The sequence below is a fragment of the Herpailurus yagouaroundi genome, unplaced genomic scaffold (assembly GCF_014898765.1).
Source record: "Herpailurus yagouaroundi ecotype Mexico unplaced genomic scaffold, PumYag 28, whole genome shotgun sequence".
NCBI lineage: Eukaryota > Metazoa > Chordata > Mammalia > Carnivora > Felidae > Herpailurus > Herpailurus yagouaroundi.
Window position 1 is genome coordinate 138564519 of NW_024412376.1, and position 23851 is coordinate 138588369.

Below are 23851 nucleotides of genomic sequence, written 5' to 3' on the forward strand. Positions count from 1 at the left end.
TTGTGTCTTGTAGCAACCTAGAGCTTATAAATACTTCTTAGGGGGATATATTTTGTGATAGATTTTAGGTTGGTTAGACATTCAATCTACCTTGTCTCTGTCTTGGAAAATGTCTCCTAAATCAATCACAGTGACCACCTACTCCAGACTTATTGCTCTGTTCATTACATCTACTACTTAAAATTGGGATCTAAAAGGAAAGTAACGAAAGTAAATCAAATGTGATTTCCCTGTCAATTTGTTAGCAGAAAAACTGGAATCATCTTAGAAAGACAGTGCTCTTTATGGCAGAAAGGGAACCCTGTGAAGGATTTCTTTTCCTTTCTCGAGATTTTCTTATTCTACTCTGGGAGCCATGTGGAAATTAGCAGAATTTGAAACAAGGGTAGTTGGTAGCAACCACATTTTTTCTCACTAACAAATAGCTAATTTAATATTTTGTTAACATATAAAGTGGCATTGCCTCATCCTTTGCACTCTGTTCTTCCATACTCCATGCCTCCTGGCCACAGATTTTACCATCTCCCTACCTATCACTGTTTCTATTTCTGTATCTACACGTACAAATATACATGTATATGTGTGTGTTTGTCTATTACATGACTTCCATTTCATAAATTGTGTGATAATTTTTCTGATTTATGTAACAAATTATAAGCATATACTTTTGCTTGACATTAGGTTTTCAACACCTACTTGCTAAATCAAGAATTTTATCAAATAACAGGTTTAAGCGTTTAGGGTAGTTTAGGGGTTTTCATTTCCTTAATTTTCTCACTTTACCTGAACAACTTAAAATGTCGACAACACAAGCAGGAAAAGATTTAGAATCATCCGACACTTAATTTGTGCTCATTCATTTAAGGTAATGAGGTAGCATACTTTACTTTTATAGAAGTCTATGACAGTAAATAAATTTTGTTGCCTCTACTTAGAAATCAATTCTGTGTTCTTCAAAAGCAGCATTTTATTTCTTGGAAACATTTTGTGTCATTGCCATTATTGTAATGAGGAGTTAACTAACTTGAAAAGAAAGATAATAGTCCTCAAATTTCTTTTCTACCCCATAGATTATGACTGAGACATTATGATAGGAGGAATAAAACTTCATTTAAATTGCCATTTTAGACTTTGTCATAGCTAATCTCATTAGACTGTCTTTTATCATTATCTCTTGTATTGAGTTAAGCTTCAGCATCTCTATCACAAGTAAACCATAAATGTATACCTTCTGTAAGGTTCCAGAGTAAATAATTTTATGTTGCTGAAGTCTTATTTTAAGCGTTAAAGATCTTTAAAGTTACCCCCAATCGAATGTGATACATTGGCGTCAAGTTTTAATGATCTAAATGGGGAAGAAATACTTTTAAGATATAAGATGTAACTCAAATGCAGATCCCTGTGGGTTTCTAAATTTAGATTGCTACATATGACAGATGCTTTGGAATTAAATTTGCATTAGAATAGAATAGTTCAAAATGCAACTGCTTCTGGCAAATACAGACCTGGAAAGCTGAACCATCCACTATCAACTAACTTAAGAAAATACAAGAAAATTCCAGCAAAAATAGTATGAGGCCATAAATCATAGTCTCACTGCAAGAATTTACTTTGCACTCCCCATCAAATCTTTTTAAATCCAAATGTGTGTAACAGTTGAAGGTACGCCTCGTCCACTTCAAATATAAGTATCTTCTTGAAAACTGATGATAGTCTTTGATATTCACCATGAAGCACGAATGTCCCGGCTTCTTTTAATGTTAAAATTCTATAGTGAGAAAACCAACTGGTAAGTTTCTATTAGGAATCTACTATGGAAAATTAAAGGATTGTTAAGCATTATCTTTACCCACAAGGAAGAGAACATTTAAATGTATTACGTCTATTTAAATTATAAGGCTACAAATACAGCATGCAGTACATGACTGCTATTAGCCAGGAAGTTTATGGAGAGCTTTCAAGCACAGAAAAATCGTTCAGTTAGTTGATCACTAACATCTCTTCTAACACCGAATGTATCTCATTCAACAGAATATCATTGCTTGTTTAGTTTTTCTTACATCTGTTGTCCTAACAAGACTATCTTATTCTTTTACTCACTAAAAGTACATGCTAAGTAAACTTTTTAAAATATAAATGAGTAACACTTTGTAACTGAGCAGGTACTGGCAGAATTTCATAGCAGTGCAAATTCTTAAGCTTTTATCTAGATAGTGAGGGAATGCTTTCCCTAGGAAATTAGCATTGTATTAGTGTTGAGAAAATGGCATATGGTCCTCAGTTTCTTGATTTGAATACTTCATGAGACATTAAGATGGGGAGAATAGAAGAGACCACTATTCGGGATGAAATAGGGTTTGGGTCACTGAATTCGGTTTTGGATGTCTGTAGTTTTTAGTTTTCTGTCAGGTGTCCAATGGTGTATGTCTGGAAGGGATCTGAGTACTCATCACTAGGGAGCACGTTATGTGGGGCATGATTTTATCCTTTGGAGAGTGCAAGATCATGCAGTTGTAATGTTAAAATAAGAACATTAAAGAACTGAGCGTACAATTACCAGCACGTAAGGCCCAGGTCTATTAAGGGAGCCCTGCTTGTGAAGGAACAATCGGAAAGGCTGTCAGAAAACAAAGAGCAATGTGTGGAATCATCAAAGGATTACCCTTTAGGGAACAGTGTGTTTAACAATGCAGTATGGTACGCAAGGTCAAGAAAGGCCCCCAAACATTTATTAGTATTGTAGTGATCATGATGAACAATGACCATTACTTACAAGCATCTCAGTATAAAAAGAATTCTTTGTTAGATGTTAAGAGACCTGAATTGTAATTCTAGGACATTTGCTCCCTCGTACTGTAACAAAACCTTTGTGAACCATAGTTTTCTCCCTTACAAGATGAGATCATAATACCTGTACTTCCTACTTTAGAATAGAAAGTTGCATGAGGGGCACCTGGCTGGCCCAGTCGGTAGAACATGTGACTCTTGATCTTGGGATTCTAACTTCAAACCCCACATTGTGTGTAGAAATTATTTAAAAATAAATAAATAAAGTATTTTTTAAAAAATTGCATGAGGAGCAATAAGATAAAATACATGAACACTTTGGAAAATCTAAAATACTATCTATGTGTTAAGAGTATCCTAAATACAACACTATGATGCTAAATTTTATTTCTAAAATTTTATTATAATTCGGGATAAAAATAGAATAGAAAAGTGTTTTCTACTATCTGTAATTTGCTGCATTGTCAGTAAAATGGCATGGAATTTCTGGCACTTTTCTAGTCAGTCCTTCAATGGTAATTATATCTACAGTTTTCTTATTTATGGGGACTCTAATTGTAGGAAGATGTCAACAGGCTACTAGTTCTATTAAGCATTACTTCTTCAGTACAAGTAACACAGAGGAAAATAGACTAGGAATGAGTCAGGGGACATATTTGGGTTTTCCTAAAAAATAGATTACTTTCAATGTACCATTTGGGGAGACTGGGTGGCTCAGTCGGTTTAGTGTCTGACTTCAGCCCAGGTCATGCTCTTACCAGTTTGTGAGGTCGAGCCCCACATCAGGCTCTGTGCTAACAACTCAGAGCCTGGAACCTACTTGGGATTCTGTATCTCCCTCTCTCTCTGCCTCTCCCCTATACACACACACACACACACACACACACACACACACACTCTCTCTCTCTCTCTCTCTCTCTCTCTCTCTCAAAAAAAAAAAAAAAAAAAAAAAAAAAAAAAAACAAGCCCCTAAACTTAAAAAATAAAAAAAAAAAAAAAAAAAACAAACATTAGATTACTTTTAAGTAGCTATTATCCAGTTTGGTTTCTACTCAGTTGTAGAACTAAATTTTACTAAAATGAATTTTGAGGGAATGTCATACAATGATTGCAATATATCAGAAATTCTGCTTCCTTCCAGTTGAAAAGAATACACACGTTTTTCTGGTTATTTGTCTTTCTCAGTCTGACTTATTTCACTTAGCATAATACCCTCAAGGTCCTTCAAAAATTAAAAAAAAGACGAATAAATAGACAGAATCAGACCTATAAATACAGAGAACTGGTGTTTGCCTGAGGGGAGGGAAGAGGATGGGGGATTGAGCAAAATGGGGGGAGGGGAGATAGAGATACAGGCTTCTAGTTACAGAAAGAACAGACATGGGAATAAAAGGCACAGCATAGGGAATATAGTCAGTGATACTGTAATAGTATAATGGGGTAGATGGTAGCTATACTTGTGGTGAACATAGCATAAACTTGTCAAATCACTAAGTTGTATGCCTGAAACTAATGTAACATTGTGTGTCAACCATACTAAAAAACAAACAAGGGAATATACATGATTCTATATAATCAGCATCAAAGGAAAACTTGCCTAATTTTTAATTTGTAAGAAATTGTTAGGCAGCGAATACTGCCAACTATTACTTAGTCATGGCATATTTTAAAGAGGGTATCTCTCCTGGAAACTGCCCATTTGTCTCTTTTACAAAGTTCACGGCAGAGGTGGAATAACAAGGAATTTTTCAGCCCTGAAGAAATAATCTTTGCCATCCAAAGAAGGGAGACACATAGAGACCATGAAAAAAATGGGCTTTTTTTTTTTTCATATTCTCTTGTCTAGCTCAGAACATATATAAGAAATATAAAAGATAACAGTCCATTTTAGTTACTGTGCATTTTACTCTGTGCCACATGCTGGGTTGAATGCTTTTCCATTCACCATCTCATTTCTTCTTCCTAGTTAGTCTTAACCAGGCCTCTACACATGGAGAAATGAGGGCCTGGAGACACTACATAACTCCATCAGGGCCACTTGCTTGTAAGTGCAGAGCAAGCATTTGAATAGAGATGTCTCCAAATCCAGTCCATATATTCTGTCCTAACCTACCAACTAGACTGATATCAAGGATAAATCAGTAGTTTTTTAATTCTTATAAACTCAATCTATAAATCATCAGGCCCTTGGAAGTGTAGTTCTTTCTCTTTTTTCTTGTCTTTGTAGTACAGAGAAAAGTACACCCTGCTTGCTCTGTGCCAAGTACTGTTCTAAGCACTTCACCCACCAAAATGCATGGGGTGAGTATTATATGTATCCCCATTTTTCAGGTGAAGAAACTGAGATTCAGAGATGACTACCTGAGAGTGAGTGGAGGATGTGGTTGTCATTTTTTCTTATGTTTATTTACTTTTGCTAGGGGGGGAGGAGGGACAGAGAGAGAGGAAGACACAGAATCTGAAGCAGGCTCCAGGCCCTGAGATGTCAGCACAGAACCTGACCCAGGGCTCAACACGGCTTGAACTCCAGAACAGTGAGATCATGACCTGAGCCAAAGTCTGACGCTGAACCAACTGAGCCACCCAGGTGCCCCTGTCGATGTGGTTGTCATTTAAACCCAGCATCAGAGTGTGCCCTTAGTCACTGTTGCTATGTCAGCTCTCGTAGGTTGGGGAGGAAAGTCCAAAGCACACATTGTTTTAAAAAGCAAATATGAAATTATCATGTACCTAAGAGGTAAATTATTAAGCAAATAGGATTTATACACCCAGGAACTAGATTATATCTTAGAGTGTAGGGATATAAATAATAAATATGAACTAGAATTGTTAGAAAAATCTCTGCGGATAAGTACAGAAGTGGGTACAGAAGTGGGATAGAATTTGTATAGAAGCAAGAAGAATGGAATTTCTCTCAAGTTTATTCAGGTAATCAACTTGAGACATGGTGTAGAGATGATTACTTTTCCAAACAGTATATTATGATCAAGTGAACTATAAATATATTTTTATTTAATATTTTATAGAGATGGGTAGGAGAAATTTGTTAATTTAGCCCTTTAAATGTCAGGAAAAGGAGTTTAGACTTTTTTTTTTAATGATAAAAAAGTAAAGCATTAAATAGTAGAAAAACAAGGCTTTAGATGGGGTGGGATGGGGGGGGATTAACATGTTAAAATAGCATTTGCATAACACAAATCTGGAATTATTTGCTGGAGCCATTAGAACAAAGGGCATGGAGTTATAAAATCCTGGAATCCCCAGGTAGTAGGTAGAAAAGGCAGGGGTTAGAGTAATGGCATTGGGAATAAAATAGAATTGAACCCCAAAGAGAAATTCTCAAAGAACAATGGCTGACTTGCTAGCTGACTGGACATGAAGGAAAAAGGAGGAGTATATAATTTGGAAGTACCATTCCTGGATTTATGTTTTTCCCTCCCCCTCTCTCTGTCTCTACCTCTCCTTCCCAGGATCCTTCCACCTCCTCTACAGTCAGTTCTTTTTTGGGGACTAGGGACCACTAGTTAGGGATTGTTCATTTGTGTAAGAACTTGTGGTTTTCAGATGGTTTGGAAAAACTTTTTTTATTGTTATCTGTTTCATCGTTTCATCGTCCCAGTAATATGATAATCTATTTAAATAAATTTGGCTATTGTGTTTTGTTTCATACATGTGACTTTTAAGGGCCTTTCTAACTAATAACAAAATTATAGCACAATCAAGAATACTGGCTCTTATTTTCCTTATCTCCAGTGTTAACTCGAAAGACCCATTGTTTAACTTCACTTGTTCCTTCCATGTCCTAGTAATCAACAAGAAGGGGAAAGGCATTTATGATTCTCTAGATATAACAGAATGCCGGAGTTTTGTTGGAATGAAAGACAAAGGTAGTAAAGGAAATTGTACCCATTAGGGTACATCCCAGAATCTTCTCTGAAGGAATTAGGTGCTTAGAGGAGTGCATTAAATCTTCACATGTGTTATATTTGCAAATACATTAGATGATTTTCCCAAATCTTTTAGTGCATGATTCATTTGCTTTAGCTGGTTTCTTTTTCCATTGAAAGCAGATTTACATGGTGTGTCCTATGTTTTTCTTTCCTATTTTCTTTTTTAAATTTGTATTACATAGAAATATTCTGTGCTTATTAACTTACAGCATGGCTAAAATTGATATTGTGGACCATATGACGTGTGAAGTCATTGTTTTGATTGGATCAGAGGGATTCAGTGTATATTAAATAAGTATAGGAGGGGGTATAGCCAGAAAGACTGCCTATGTGGCTTTAGAAATACTAGTGCTCTGAAGTTTGAAGCTAAAAAAAAATGACATCTAGAAAAATCACTGTGCTGTGAGGGACGATGGAGATAGCAAGATCTCACAGAATTGTGAAGGCAAACCATAGCAGGGAGACAGGAGTACTGGCCAGAATCTCAAGAATTATGAAGCAGAAAGCCCACTGCAAAGATCTGAATAGCAGAAATTTGAACTCCAGCTCAGGAGAGACATGCAGAGCATAAAACTTACATTTCTTACAAACTAGAGTTGAATTCAAACCTAGATGGGGTCTGGGAAGCAGGTACAGTGGATACAGCTGGCATGAACTTTGTACTGAATGAGACTCCTCTGAAGCAGAGGACCCTAGTAAGCTTTCTGCCTGGGGTGAAGAGGGAGGCAGTGAAAACCTGAGAGTGAAGTACCCCACTGTTGAGGGACCAAGCAGTACTGGAAAGGTTTGGAAAAGTGAAGGATTGGAAGCCATTTAATTCATAACCTTAGTTTTATTACATGCTGAGTCACACACGATGGCCCCCAAAGTCTGTAGTTTCATTTTGTCATTTACATAGTGGGTAATTTTTCTCCGTTTTAACGTTTTGAGAGCATCCAGAATTTCGTTGTGAGAGCCTTTAAAAATTCTTTAAAGTCCTTGCTAGTTACCGAACTTCTTTATTTCAGAGTCTTTCATTCTTTCCTCATCTTTCACATTTTTTTCTCTCAAAGCTCTCCTCCTGAGTCCCTTAAAGTATGCTGCAAGATATAACTAATATACTCAATTATGTAATTATTATTAAAATAAATTTTAACAAGTATGAACCCAAACATAGCAACAATATTTTTTCCCTAAGCTTGTTTTCTCTTGGACCTGCAAATGGTTTACTTAGGCACTGGACATATGGTCACTGGTAAAACTTGAAAGGCTTATTCATTTGGACAAAAATCTAAATGAAAAAGTACAATTAGAAGGTGTAAATGGAGGGGCCACTGGGTGGCTCAGTCGAACGTATGACTCTTGATTTTGGCTCAGGTCATGATCCCAGGGTCATGGGATCGAGCCCTGGGTCGGGCTTCCCACTGAGTGTGGAGTCTGCTTAAGATTTTCTCTCTCTCCATGGAGGAAAAAAAAAAAAAAGTATAAATGGAATTTGTTTGGCTTAAGCAATATATAATATCTATATCTCACAACTTGATTATAATTTAAACTTTTAAAAAGATTTACCTATTTCTAAACTAACAGTATTATGAATACCATTCTCAACTTTCCTGTTCTAAATGAGCTGAATCACTAAGCCTACTGAATGTTTTTTGAATTGCTCACTTCTGTCAGTAGACACAGCGTTATTTGCTAGCCCATATTTAATTCATTTGTTTCCAAGGTTGTATATTACTAGGACCAAGTGCATACCAGACCCTTAATACTTCATGAAGAAATGAATGCTTTGATATAATATGAATTTCACTGAATATTTATTTTATATGTTTACTTTTTTCTTGACCTTCCAGTTGTATTATAATAGATGTTCTTTCAAGTCTTTTAATTGGAAAAGTTCTATCATTTGAAATATTTTTATGGAAGTGAATATTGATTGTGTGAAAAGACAAAATTTAGCAGTGTTGTTCAGAAATTACCTTAAAGTCTCAAACTACCAAAAAAGAACCTGTTTTAGTATGATAGTATGATTCAAAGAATGTTCTATGTGGCCAGTAAATGTGTCATGAAAACTGTTGGGGTTTGTTAATTACATTTGTTTGCAGCATCATTGATGTGATTAGTCTTGGGGATTTCTACTTCCAGATATTCATGCCATACTCATGTTTGAGTATAATTACAAGGACCTATTTCTGGTTTTTTTACTTCTGTTTTCTTATGCCAATTATAGTTGTGAGCCACTGTGTATTATTTGCTCTGTAAGTACACGTTTTCTTTAAACCAAGGAATTGTTCGATTTAAGACCAAGAGTTCTTTTTTCTAAAACCATTCAGTTTATTTTGTACGTTTTAGGAACCATGCATGATTATTTAAAAATTGTATCACCTGACTAGCAGAAAATTGCTAAAGGTCCTAGTCTGATACGTCCCACCCAACATTTTTTTGTGGGTCTTTATCTAATACAAGGCCCACAGTAATCTGCAGGATATGTGTCATTACTCTTATTTTCCAGGAAAAGCAGAAGTTGACACCATAACGACCATATGGTGTTTGGCTTAAGGTTTTTTTTTTTTTTTTTTTACCCACTGCTCTTTAGTTCTCAAGTAGGCAGTTGAATATTGTCTAGAATTCAAGGAGAAAGTCTTAGACTGGAGATGTATTGATACATGTATACATGATAAATTTATCCAAATACAAATTTGGTATTCTTACCAGAAAAAAAATTTTATAGAATTAGTTGAAATGATTTTCAAATGTGGGACTCTGGCAGTATTGCACATGAAACATAGTTGTTGATAAATGTTCTGCCTTAGCGCTTTTTTTCCCCCACTTACTTGGTTCATAAGTACAGAATTTTCTTTAGTGCCCTGAGAATACTTGGGTTCCTGAATCAGAATCCTGGGAGAGGCTTCCATTTTAACCTATGTATTGCATGGTTTTTCGAGAGCTGTTCAGAAGAAATACATTGCAAGCCAATTGTGTAATTTTAAATTATCTAGTAGCCGCATTAAAAGATATAGAAAAACAGGTGTGGGGCGCCTGGGTGGCGGCTGTCAGTTAAGCGTCTGACTTCAGCTCAGGTCATGATCTCACAGTTTGTGAGTTCAAGCCCCGCATTGGGCTCTGCGCTGACAGCTCAGAGCCCGGAGCCTGCTTCGGATTCTGTGTCTCCCTCTCTCTCTCTCTGCTCCTCCCCTGCTCATGCTCTGTCTCTCTCACTCTCAAAAATGAATAAATGTTAATAAATAATTAATTAATTAATTAATTAAAAAATAAAAAAAACAGGTGAAATTAATTTTTACTAATACAGTTTATTTAAACTCACATTATCTAAAATATTTTATCATGTCATCAGTATTATAAAATTATGATATTTTTACCTTTTTTTTGGTACTAAAGCTTTAAAATATGGCCTATATTTTATACTTATAGCACATTTCAGTTGAGATTAACCACATTTCAAATGCTTATTAGCCAGTAGCCAATTGAACAGCATAGGCAGGCCTGTATATTATAAATAGATGTAAATACCCTGAAACATCGTGTTCCCAGAAATTAACTGTAGGTTTCTTAATGGTCAGAAACAAATTGTTAGTTTGTATTATCAAAACTGAAAATACAGATTGTTTTGTATTATACTCCAAATAAATGAAAATGTACCTGACTTACAAAAGTAATGTTGTACTTTACAGAGAGGAGGGCCCTGGAAAGTATCAAAGAAGGAGTCTTGAAAATTAAAGAAGAACCATCTAAAATACTGTCTGGAAATAAGTTTCAAGACCGGTATTTTGTTTTACGAGATGGGTATCTCTTTCTCTACAAAGATTCAAAGGTAGTTGTATATTTAGTATTTGAACCCATGTGTGTTTTTATGTGGGTATTAACATTCTCATTTTATGTCTCTCTCAGTCCTCTCTTGGCAGTCGAGCCCTGTGGGAAACAGAACACATAGTAAGCTGATGATTTCTTGCAGCCTCTGGGATATGGTATTAATACACTGAGTAACACTGTGAAGAACTTCATATGACCTTTCTGAGCACTTCTCATTATTTTAGTGCAGAGAAGTCCTGAATATATATATATTATATATAATATATATCATATGTAATATTATATATATATAGCAGCATGCTTATCAAAGACTTCACTAAGAATATTAACAGGCAAGTCCCAGATAGAGAAAAATATATTCATAGTACATACATCTGAGAAAGAACTCATTTTCCGAATATGAAGAACTCCAAATCAACAATAAAAAGACTACCCAATAAAAATTGGAGTGAAGTGGTGAATAGATACTATGTGAAAGAACATGTAGGGATGGTCAATAAACCATTGTAATGAAAGTGCTCAACTTAATAGTCACGAGGGGCATGCAAATTAAAACCGTGCAACATTGTTTTCACCGATTGGTATGACTGAGGATGTTGATTAATTAAATTCCTCATAAATTGCTAGTGGAAGGGTAAGATCACACAGTTACTATATAAAACTGTTTGGAATTTTTAAAAAATATTCATACAGCTACCCACGATCCAGCCACTCTATTCCTAGGCATTATGTTCACAAAAGCATTTGTTCAAGAATGTTCATAAGCAGCTTTACTCATAAAACCAAAACCTGGAAACATTCCAAATGTTTCATCATCAATAAAAGAATGATACATTCATACAATAGAATATTATTTGGCAGTAAAAATTAATGAAAAGTAATGAATGTAACAACACAGATGAATCTTTAAATCCTTGTTTAGCAAAAGCAGCTTGATACAAAATCGTACCATAGGAGTCTGTACACAAGAAGTCTAAGAACAGGCAAAATCATTCATGATGATAGAAGTCAGAAAGTGTCTACCTGAGGTGTGGAGAAAGGTTGTTGCAGAAGCAAGATGATGGAGACAGGAGGGATCTTTCTAGGGTGATATAAATAAATATTCTCTATCCAGTTTGGGCGGTTATAAGAATGTATATAGTAACATCTCTACTTCCTTGAGATTCAGGTAACACACCTATGCAATTCTTTTAAATGTAGAATGACAGCAGGATCTGAAGGCACTTTTTTATATTGAATTATCAAATTCCCTTGGGTTCATATTGCTTGCATGCTTTAGGAGTGTGGTGATTCCCTGTGATGTGTTGTAGAGATGTATAAAGACAGACCAGACGAGTAACATCTGTTAATAGTTACGAAGAAAGGATTCTTAGGCAGCTTTCCAAACCTCTGTGATCTCATTTTATTATGGCTTCTGTTGAGCTCCCCACATGCTTTGACCGCTTTCCCTGCATGTTCCTCCAGCAGGGAGGGCTCCATGTGGGCAAAATAAATCTGAGTAGCATTCCTCCTTTGATTAAGACAGTGGATTGTCCGGGGGGGGGGGGGGGGCTTCCCTCACCCCTCTCTATTCAGAAAGCTGTAATACATACTGTACTTGAACTCTCCCACCTTATTATGCCATCTCATAGACCCAGCAGGGAGTCTGTGTGGGTATCAAATGGTTATTATCTATTATCATCCTTCAGTTTTTCTAGTAGAGGAAGAGTGGAGTCTGCAGAAGTAAGGCACAGAAGAATTTGGGGTTATGTGAACTGAAGACATCAGATTTCAAGGTTCATGAACTTTAGATTTGTGTTCGTGAAAGTAAATTCAGGACTTCACAGCTGATTATTCTAGCTGTCTAGAACTGATTCTGATTAAATTTTCTTTGGTTTTCTTCAGTGGGTCACCCACTTTGATCTTCATTAGACTGACTTTCTTAATCTTTGCCCTTCTATGTACATATGTTGGTTAAGTGTCACTCTTAAGTGTCCTGCTTAGGGTATTTAAAAATGAACCTGAACGTTTTAGTCCCATTAAGGAACCAGCAGTTCCATTGTGTAGCAATGGGACATTGCTAGAAACAGCTAGTAGTTGTTAATAGTAACAGCAGTGCAATCATAATGGCAGTGACTAACATTCAGGTGGTTACTTTATAAAAAGCAGAGTTCTGTACATTTCACTTGGATTAATTTTATCTTTATAATAACCCTGTGAAATTAGTACTGTAATTATTCCCACTTTACAGATAAAGAAATTGATCCTACTAAGGTATTACATAACTTGCCCAACATCACATAACCAGTAAGCAACAGACTCAGAATGCATTCCCAACTGTCTGACTCCAAAGCCTCCGTGTAAGGGGACTTACCAAACAAATACAAATTTTCCATTGTTTTACCTCGGTGGTTTTGCTGACAGACTTTTATTTAAAGAGGATAAGTCTGTTTTCATTTTAGCAGTACCAAATATTCCTAAGTATGACAATCAATACAGTTTGGCTTTTTATAGCGTTTTCCCCCAAGCTGATATCAATTTAAAAATCTGCCACAGGAAGCTTGTTCGTGAACAAGTGATTTTTTTTTCCAGACATTGGTTTTGTGAGATAATCTCATATTGTTTAACAGAATGCGTTTTAAGAATTTATATCTTTTTGAAAGGATCAACCTTCTCAGTCTAAGATAATTCATATAAATTGGTAGAGAGTGACAGTATCAAGTTTGTCTAAAAGAGTGAGGGGGGGTTGACATAATTTTGAGATATTTCTCATTTTTCAAGCTTTTATAAATTTACAAAAATTGTGTATATTTATCTTGTACACGGTGATGTTTTGATACAGTGATTACTGTAATCAAGCTAATTAACATATCCATTACCTCACATAGTTATCTGCTGGCTGTGTGTGTGTGTGTGTGTGTGTGTGTGTGTGTGTGTGTGTGTTGAGAACATTTTAAGATGTACTCTTTTATCAAATTTCAAGTATGTGGTACAGGAGTATTAACTATGGTCACCACACTATATATTAGATCTCCAGAACGTTCATTCTGCATAACTGAAACTTTATACCCTTTGACCACTGTCTCTGCATTTCCCCCAGCCCCTGGAAACAACCATTCTACTTTATGCTACGATTTTGACTTTTTTAGATTCTACCTATAGTGAGACACACTATTTGTCAGAAAGACACTGAACTTTAAGGACACTGAACACATTTTGTTTTTATAACAGTGACCTCGGGTTATGGAATTATAATTACTGTGCTTAAAAGATGTGTTTGTACATCTGTTGGAATAAATTAATGCAGCTGATACTTTTAATTTGCACATTCAGGCAAGCAGAGGGGACCCGACTTACAGTTTTCCTTAAACTATCATTGTTTTCAATACATGATTTTGTGTGGCTGATTATTTTTTCATGTTGCTGGTCTGTCCCTTTTAATATTGATGGTCGAGTCATTGGCAATGTTAACATTTCAAATTATTTTACAGTAAATAAGCAATAGTGCAAGTCTCCTAACTTATTTGAATAAACATTTGGCTCTGGTTTTGACAGTTTTACCATTAATATGTGTATGCTTGTATATACTTAGAAAATGATTTACTGAGAAGGAGGTAGAAGTTACAAATTGAAAAGTGTATTTAAAAAGACTATGTGTTAATTAGAGATAATTTATGAATGCTCATTAACAACAAATTAGGGTAATACACAGGGGAAGATGTATTTTGTTTTGAGAGTTTACTCTGCATAGAAAATGTTAATTAAAATGTTTTCAGACTTGATTTACATAAAAGGTGATAAGTTTCAAAGAATATTACCATTATACTGTTAATGGTGTGAAAAAAAAACAAGTGGGGGAGGGGGCCATTAAAAGTTTCATGCACTAATAAGCAGACTCCTTTTAGTGCAAGAATAATTTCTTAAACACACTAATTTAATTGGCTTAGTTAAAAACTTTGTTTTGAATTATAGTGCCTGAGTAACACATTAGAGACTTCCTTACAGCCTAGTATATTGAGCTTTTTGAAGAAATTCTCCAGAAAATCCACATACCAAAAAAGAGAATTGTAATAAACCAACAGTAAAGTTACATTGCCAAATGAGATTTCTTTTTATGGAACTTTCCGTTAGTATCCTTGCAGTTCCACTTTATGTATATTTAGTTTAAAGACTGAAACTAAAACTTCTTTCCACCATTGCTGACTTCCACACAAATTCTGTCATTAGTGGCATAAAGTAATGAGCTTGCATGTCAGGAGTGGCTTGAGAATCAGTTGTATGACTTCAGACTCTCTATTGCCAAAAATACTTCAAAATGTAGGCAGTCCTGGCCCTACTGATGTCCTGTATAAACTAAGACTACCTGCTTCATCAGATGATAATAGCGAACATTGATCTCAACTGTGAAACTCCCATTTTCCCCATACTCCTGGAATTACTGCCTCTCACCCTACCTGGCCGCTTCCGTTGAGACAGAGTCCAAGGGAACAGGCGTCTCTCAACTATGAGGAGGGACATTCAGCTCAGTTGCAATCTAATGTAGTCTCTGACAGAGGTGGCCAGGAAGCTCCACTACTATATATAATTCCTAAATTCTCTTTGCTTTGACTCTTTCCGACATGAAAACAGTTACTGCTTTAGAAAGCTACCTCACTGCTCTTTATTAGACTTCAGTGTTACACCTTAGTGTTCAGTAAAGTAGCACACTACAAAAAAGTACCCCAAAACCAGTCCTCAGTCAGAATTAAAAGACAAAATACATAAACTACTAGAAAATGACCTCAACAAGAAGTCAGGTTTTTATGAAGGAAACTACAGAACTTCACTGATAGAAATAAAATGTATGTAAAGTCTGATATTTATCTACAGGTTTAATGTACTTGTTTTCAAAATCTCAAAGGAATTATTTTTAGAACTTGACAAAAATGATACAATAATCACCTCAAAGTGTAAACAGATAAGAATATTTGTAAACATTTTGTTGATAAAAAACAAAATAGTGTACTATTTTGCATCCAACTGTCATGGTCTACAATAAAACTAAAATAACTTAGATAATATGATCCTAGCATAAAAATGAACAGAGATAGCAGTAGTATCATAAAGTCAGGTAATTAAGAATTAGTTTTGGGGGGCACCTGGATGGCTCAATCGGTTAAGCGTCCAACTTCAACCCAGGTCATGATCTTGCGGTTCGTAAGTTCTAGCCCCACGTTGGACTCTGTGCTGACAGCTCAGAGCCTGGAGCCTGCCTCGGCTTCTGTGTCTCCCTCTCTCGGTCCCTTCCCTCTCACCTCTCTCTCTGTCTCTCTCTCTCTCTCTCTCAAATAACTAAACCTTAAAAAAAAATTAAATATTATTTTTTTAAATACACCATCATAAATGCATATCTACAGATTGGTTTGTTTAAATAAGTAGGGCTGGGATAATTGTTAATTTTTTTTTATTTAAATTCTTGTCTATACTGTATATAAAATATATATTCTAGATTAACAAAAGAATTAACTTTAAAAATAGCAATGCTTCTCATTACATGGCCATGCAAGTTAGTATTTGTCAGCTTTCAAGTTGAGATATAGTTAAGAAAGTTCAAAAGGAAAAAACCGTATAGTTGACTCATAATAATAACCGTAAACAGCAAGCAAAATTATTGAAAACAATTTGTGTAGAATATTCCATTTAAAAAGATAAGGCAGTTTTTTTCTTTCACATATAGAGAAGTAATTCAAACAAATATGTAAAGGTAGATAAATTGTTGACCAAATCAAAAGTAAAAATTGCTAATGAATGTACATACGAGTGTGTGTTTAATTTGAAGTAAATGTACCCTATCAGTTTGACCAGAATCTTACTCCTGTTCTTAGCCTTTGACCCAGTGATTTCATTTTTAGAAACCTCGCCATAAAAAAAAAAATATATCCACAAGTATATAGTTTTTTTAAATTATCTACCATGATGATAATAGCAAACATTGATCATAGTGACTAGGAGTAAATTCATCATGGCCTTATCACTACCAGACCACTAGTCACCCAAGCATTCTTCCTGATAATCTTCTTGCTTGTTTTTCCTTTATGCTTTTTCTGTGTTCTCCTGACCTGTTGTCTCTATGGAAGGTGGTTTATAATTTTATAAACATATTTTCCATCCTTTACTTTTCAGATTCGACTGCTTTCATGAAGACTTCATAGTAATATGTTAACTTGTATAGAACCTAGTACTAATTTCAGCTAAATGCACTTTGTACTAAATTTCAGCCAATATTTGCTAAATGGGCTTTTGTGTACTGTCTTAGAATTCTTAGAGTTTGTCTATATTGCTGTCTCTCTGAAGCAATATGTTCTAAGTCCATAATAACAGCAGCTATAATTTATTGCACACTTTTTTTAATGGTGATTACTGGACTAAACAGTTTATAGGCATTTGTCTTATTTAATCTGTAGAATTATCCTTCACAGTAACCCTTTCCTTAGTCAATAATAACCCTATGAAATACTCACTATTTTTATTGTCCCTCTTTACAAACAAGAAGAGTAGAGAAAAGTAATGTGAGGTCACAAACTAAGTAGCAAGCCAGATTTGCACCCAGGTTTCTATGATCTCAAACCCCTTGCTCTTAGCTATAAATGCTATATGCCTAACAGTTTAAAATAAGAGATTGCCTTCAGAATTTTTAGGATATGGGGAAAGCATGTGTTAATAATTATTCCTGTGGCTGTTACCTTTATGAAAGCTATTTCACGTTATCCAAGGATGAGTAATAAAGTGGGTATGGTTTGATAGAAGTTATGATGGTCTGTGTTCAGGATTTTTGAAAAATAGTGGTTACAGGTAATAAGTATGTTAGGATGTATATGGAGAATAATTGGGTGCATGTAAATTATTTTAATAGTCTGCTTTCATGAATTGTGAAAAATTCTATTAATATGGATACTTGAGATAGTTCAATATGTACCCATCAGGGTTCACAGTATGTGTTCCTTCATTCTTAAATCCAAAAAGTACAGAAGGTCATAATGCATTTGGCGGCAAAACCTAACATGAAAGTAGTTGCCTTAGTTATATGAATACAGGACACTGCCCCAGGTAACACTGATGGAATTATACCATATAATGCATGTTGTGGTTTTAAAATTAAAAAAAAAAAAAAAATGAAAAGTAATCAATTCTGATATATATCTGGTCCCAGACATTTTGAATCAAAAATTGTTTTTGTGTATGCATATGTACACTTCTGTAAATGTACATGTATATCCAAAGTTTTCTATTTAAATCTATAACATTGTAATCAGAACAATCTTCATTCAGTAAAAACTTGGTATTACATCCGTAAAACATTGGAGAAACTAAACAGTTCTAAATCCAGTCATTAATACTCCAGGAAAATATAAAGGTATTTTGAAAATCCATTTAATTACAACTTACTTTGTTTTCCTTACAGAGTAGTAAATATGAGAAAATGTTTTCCCTCAGTTCAATGAAGTTTTATCTTGGAGTGAAAAAGAAAATGAAGCCTCCAACAAGGTAAAGTTTGAAAGGGAAAGGTTTTTGAAGAGTAAAAGCTATAGGACTATTTGTCTATTTAAGGATTTGGAGATCAGAGGCGTTAATCAAGCTTTTTATAAATTAAGCTTTAGACAAAATCTTTGAGCTGTCACAGACATGGCAGGGGGCCTGTTGCAGATCAAGGGAAATTATGTGGGCAGATAAAAAAGCCTGTTTCCACTGCAGTCAAACCCCTTGGTGATTGCATCTCTGCTACATAAAGCAGGAAATCCCCAGAAGGTCCTGTCTACTGAAAAACACATCAGTTTTTCTCCACATTCTGTTTCTTGATCAGTCTCCCAACCTGGGGACATAAGGAATGTTCCAGGAAGTTCTACACTCAGGAAAACAGCCTCTTGATGCCTAGCTATGTAGTTTGCCCTTTTCATTTTGCCAAATTTGGTAGTAAACCCACAGCACATAGGTAGCCGAGAGCGAGTGGACCCCACTTATACAGTGTCCCCCTCTTCAACATTTGAATCATGCCAGCATTTGGTTTATTCCAATACTTCCTATCACAGTTTAATTTGAATTGCTAATTACATTTGCAAGAATACTTTTCTTATGAAACATTTTAATGGACTGTTATGTGCTTAGTTTGGGATTCTTTTTCTGAAAATTTTCTCACTTTTGCCTACATGCTTAATTCTAAACCCAGAACATACACCTGTATTTCAGTTGACATTTTCTTAATTTCTCGCAATATCAATAAGACAATGTATAGATCCTCTTATTTTGGCCATTTTCCTAGACATCTGTCCTTCCTCAGCCAAGAGTCTTTTGAGAGATTTCCCCACCTTCCCATAACATCATATAAGACTCCTTCCCTCTGTCTCCCTTCAGCGTATTTAAATTTGTAGCTGAACCCCTCATTGATCATTCACCTCTACGTCAGTCATACCCACTGAATCATCCCTTGTGGGTATCTGTTCTATATTACACATTGCCACCATTAAATATCTCCTCCTTAACATCTAATCCTTCTTTTAGTTTTGTACAGTTGATCTTTTTTAATATGTATGTTTATGTGTTTTTTCCCATGTGATTTAGTTGGGGATTGACAGCATATTCCGAAAAACATCACTGGTAAGTTAACTGCTGGCAGTTTTTGGATTTGAGATATTGATAACTTTACTAAACAGTGTTATTGGCAGGTAGATCTACAGATAGGAAATGTTTCACCTAAGTGAAATTAGGTTGTTTTTTTTTGTTTTGTTTGTTTTGTTTTTGTTTTAAGTATTTTTAGTCTGAGAAGAAGAAAATAGATTTGCTTCAAGCTTTAGGTCCATTTCAATCCTATGTGTCTCTTAAGAGAAAATATATCTGATTTCTTCCTAGTTCTTTTATGAGTGTGGAATCCCAGCTTTTATGGGATAAACAAGCAGAATTCAGTTTCTTATGAAGGAAAAGAACTAGCCAAAACTGAGTATAAAAAAAAAATCTTGGCCTCAAACCATTTCTTTCTATATATGTACATTTTTCCATTGATCTCATAGGATCTAGCCAGTCTCCCTAGAGACTGTACTGGATGTCCCTTTCTTCAGCCCTAGCTGTGTCTGATCAATCACTAAGCCAAACTGGATCTGCCTCTTAATTATCTCCCTTATCAGGCCACACCTTCATTCATCTGCATGGTTTTATTCTAGTCATCCTAAGTGTTCTTCATACCTCTAATTTTATTTTTGTTTTCTAGAATATTCTCTACCCAACCACCAAAGAGGCTTTCTAAATGTGTTGTGTTTCTTTCCTGCATTAAAGCTCTTCAATGAATCCTATAGCTAAAGGATAACATGCAGCATTGTTGGCACAGCATTCCATGAGCTTCATCTCCCAAGGCTTTCCCTTTTTTACTTACTGATAAAGCAGTAATCTGTGATTCACCATACATCCCTTCGTCCTTCATCTCTACATGTTCAGTGTAGATAGCCCCCTTACTGAGCCTTCTTCACACTATATGCTGCTCCCATACCTCCCACTCCCACCCCCTTCCTGCTAATGTGGTAGACACAACCGTCATTCTTTCAGATTACAGCTCAGATGCCCCAAAAGTCTGATAACTCTCCCCTCTAATCATTACTTATTTCTTCTTGGCATCGATAGTATTTTGCACACATGGGTGCAGAATTACAGAGAGGACCGTTTTTTTGGACATGGTAATGGAAAGGGACAATGTCTTTATGAGAATCTAATGAAGGAAGCATGAAATTTTTACAAATTTCATGTTGACGTTTTTTCCCAAATTGTTTTTCATACAGGAATGTAAAGAATGTGTAATTACATTGAAATATCCAGGTCATTTTAACAACACTTATAAAAAGAAAATTTTCTAAGAAAACTTTATCACATCCCCAGGTGTGCTCTTTCTGTATTTGTGTCAACAATACTTTCTCTTTTTCTCACTCCGCTGTAATTTATTTGTTTACATGCCTAGCTCCTCTAATAGAATGTGTGAACCTTGAGGGCAAGATCTCTGTTTTATACAGGTTTTCAATAAAAGGTTACTGAGTCAGTGTTATTGGACATGCAATAGTAGTTTTTCATTTGGTTCATTTTTCACGAGTCTTGCGGGTATTAAATGTTTATAATCCTAATGATGGAGACAGTCTAAGCCTTTTTACAAAGTATGCTCTTAAGAAAATGTGCACATATTTTTCGTCTTACACTCAGAGTTTCTGGGGGAAAAGATGTGTTTAACATCATGTACATGAAAAAGTAAGGGACAGTGACCTTTCTGCCTTTCCAGAAATATTGCTGATCATTCTTCAGCAGTTACCAAAGCCTGTAGCTGTATTTTGTTTAAACTAGCATATTTATACTATTATTTTGATATTGCACATTTAACAGAGGCCTGAAGCAACTTATACTGAAATATTCCCATTTTGATTGTATTAAGTCATGAATCAGGAGAAACCCACAGAGGCTTCTGATCATTTAATAACCAAAGAAACACACTGGAGAACAGTCTTCTGGCTTTATGAATTATGTATTTTATAAACCTTGTTTTACAGGCACATTTGTTTTGATAACTTACAAACTCAGACGGAGTGGATGGCCAGTGTCTTTATTGCCCAGGTACGAAATCTGTCTCAGCTCTCCAGCCAAGTAGAACGACTGCTTGTAGGAAATGTTAGTGGGATTTCCAAGACATTTTTAATAAGAGTCTTATGTGTATACTTTTATTTTCTCATTCGTATGTTTTTTTTAAAAATTTGTTAATGTTTATTTTGAAGGGGAGGGGCAGAGGCAGAGAGGGAGACACAGAATCCAAAGCAGGCTCCAGGCTCTGAGCTGTCAGCACAGAGCCTGATGTGGTGTTTGAACTTAAGGAGCCATGAGATCGTGACCTGAGCCGCAGTCAGATGCATAACCAAGCGAACCACCCGGGCAGCCCTCATATGGTTTTTCAAACATGTGAGAATCCAAATTGATCCATTACCCTTTGAAAGAGAGTTACTCTCTTTCTAGAGGCTTCTTTTTTGGCGCTCCAGCAACTCCTTACCTTTGGAGAGGTGTATTGCTTCAAGATGGTGGTGTAAGAAAGAGAGACCTGTTTACCAGAGTCCCACATTCATCTTCATTTAGAAAAGCGTGCCTCTTTCTTCTTGTTCTCCCCATGGCCCGCCTACTCCCCCCACTCTAGCCTTTCCAGAAACAAGGACAGGAGCCCACATTTCTTTAATACTTACTCTGTGCTGGATACTCCAGAAAAGCTAACGCTTGTATTCTTTGTAACAAACCATGCATGACGTTGCTTATAGATGTTTGCTTAGCACCATACAGTTTAGTAGTTCAAACCCAGGAGTGCCAGAAGCTAATACCTGTACTCAGTTCCCCAGTTAGTCTCCTCTCTAGAGGAGGACTCCGTCTTTGTGAGAAGGGTTAATAGTCTCATTAATAGGATTGGTTTCCTCCCCACTACCTTGTCTGGCTGAATTCCCAGCAGTGCTTCCCATAAGAGCATTGAAATTCACTGGTAACGATTAAGTCGCCACTCTTTATTACTGAGGACGCACTTCCCGGTTTCTCTTCTAAGTGGGAAGTGAATTCACCCCCAAATCTGGCCTTTGTTTTGAAAACCATTTTCTGTGTTCATTTAATTTATTAACCTTTCCAGTGGTTAATAAACACTGCTCTTCTCAGTCTGACGCTGAGGTTACTACCTGAAAATACATAGGCAGGAAAAGACTCAACTTTTTAGAGATTTTTCCTCTTTTTTGTGCCTTTTTAGAAATTCAGATATTAAATCCTTAAAAAAAATGTAAACTAGATTTGAAGTGTTTTAGTAAAATTGGAACCATAGAGTCAAAAGTATTACAGTGTCTGTGGTCCAACTACTCCGATTTGTTTTTATGATTGAAGTCACTAGACTCTGTGGTTGAAAATCAAGGTATAAATAGCCAGAAAGCAGAGGTTGCTCTCATGGACAGCTTATTCCCCCCTGCCTCAGCTATCCTTCCTTGTCCTGGCCTTAGGGATTCAGCCCAATTACTTTTCCTCTGTTCTTTCCAGTGCTTAGGATTAAGGTAAACAAAAAGGCCTTCTTGGATTTAAGGATTTAATGGCTCACCTCCACAGGGAGGCAGAAAACTAGCAAATGTTGTTTTATGTGTGTGTGTGTGTGTGTATACATATATGTTAACACACACACCAACAGTTAAGTGCTTCTTACAATGAGTTCTTACTGGTGTGCAGAATACTTTTATAATATCCATCCCCATTTTCACTCCTGCTTCAAAAGTCCTTTAGATTTCACCTGATGTGTCATTCTCAGAGAAACTCTCCCTGATCTTCAGACCAGTCAGATCTCAGGCTAGAGGAACCCTTAGCATTCTTTACCTCAGTTGTAGCACTAATTAGAAAGTACTGTGTAATTAGATTTTTCATGTCTGCCTCTCCGACTAAAATGTACACTTGATGACAAGAAAGGCTCTGTCAGTCTTATTAGACCTAGATGTATTCTTGCACCATAGAACCCAATCCTATTTACAAAATACATGCTTAGGTAGTATTTCTAAAATAAGACAGGGAGAGAACATAATTTGACAAAATTTCAAATAGATATTAGTGTGATACAATAATAAGCAACAGAAAGGAGAGGATGTGACTGGGTTAAGGAAGGGCACTAACTAGGAAATGTTCTCAGGAAAATGCCTTTCTAAATAGGTGACAGGTATGCTGACACCCGTCTGAAATTAGGGAGCAGGTAATGCAGGTATGCAGGAGTGGGGAGAGTGTTCTAGTATAGGGGCCAGCAGGTGCAGGGTCCTGAGATGTCATAATCTTTGTTCCATGAACATCATGAAGGGCTGTGTGAAGAAAGATATAAAAGATGAGGAAGGTAATAAGCAGATCATATAGTCCCAGTTTATGAATTTCCTCTACCACTACACTTCCAATATCCCCTCCCTAACTCACTGATGATCAGTTCACTGATTTTAAAAATTACTAGTAATCATTAAAGAATTTCATTTTTCTACTAGGAAATCTACCACCTTCCCTGCATCTTACAGCCACATAAGTGAGGCTCCCTTCTCTTCCAACTATTTCTTCTGATTAATAAGAACTTTTCTCTAGTCATAAGTACTCAGTGTGCCATACTATATGGTCAATATAGAGGAAAGGTGAGAAATAATCTTCAGAGAGTGAGGAAGCCAATTGCCCAAAGTAGAACTTCAACTTAATGCTGAGTGCTTACTTGAAATTTAAGGTTAAATCTGAAGTGAGATGAATCTATAAGAGGGAGCATCTTTCTCTCTTTCTTCATTGGTTGGTAGGCTCTC

At 35.9% G+C, this 23851-nt stretch overlaps 1 protein-coding gene across 3 annotated transcripts in view; it reads left to right on the forward strand.

Annotated features, from left to right (window-relative positions):
* ARAP2 (ArfGAP with RhoGAP domain, ankyrin repeat and PH domain 2) overlaps positions 1 to 23851 on the forward strand; it is a 188497-nt gene that overhangs the window by 153570 nt on the left and 11076 nt on the right. For all 3 annotated transcript variants that reach the window (XM_040486123.1, XM_040486118.1, XM_040486132.1), the window contains 4 exons: positions 10409 to 10548; positions 17968 to 18050; positions 19122 to 19157; positions 21080 to 21143. In XM_040486123.1, coding sequence (XP_040342057.1) covers positions 10409 to 10548; positions 17968 to 18050; positions 19122 to 19157; positions 21080 to 21143 — 323 coding nt within the window. The remainder of the gene's footprint in view (positions 1 to 10408; positions 10549 to 17967; positions 18051 to 19121; positions 19158 to 21079; positions 21144 to 23851) is intronic.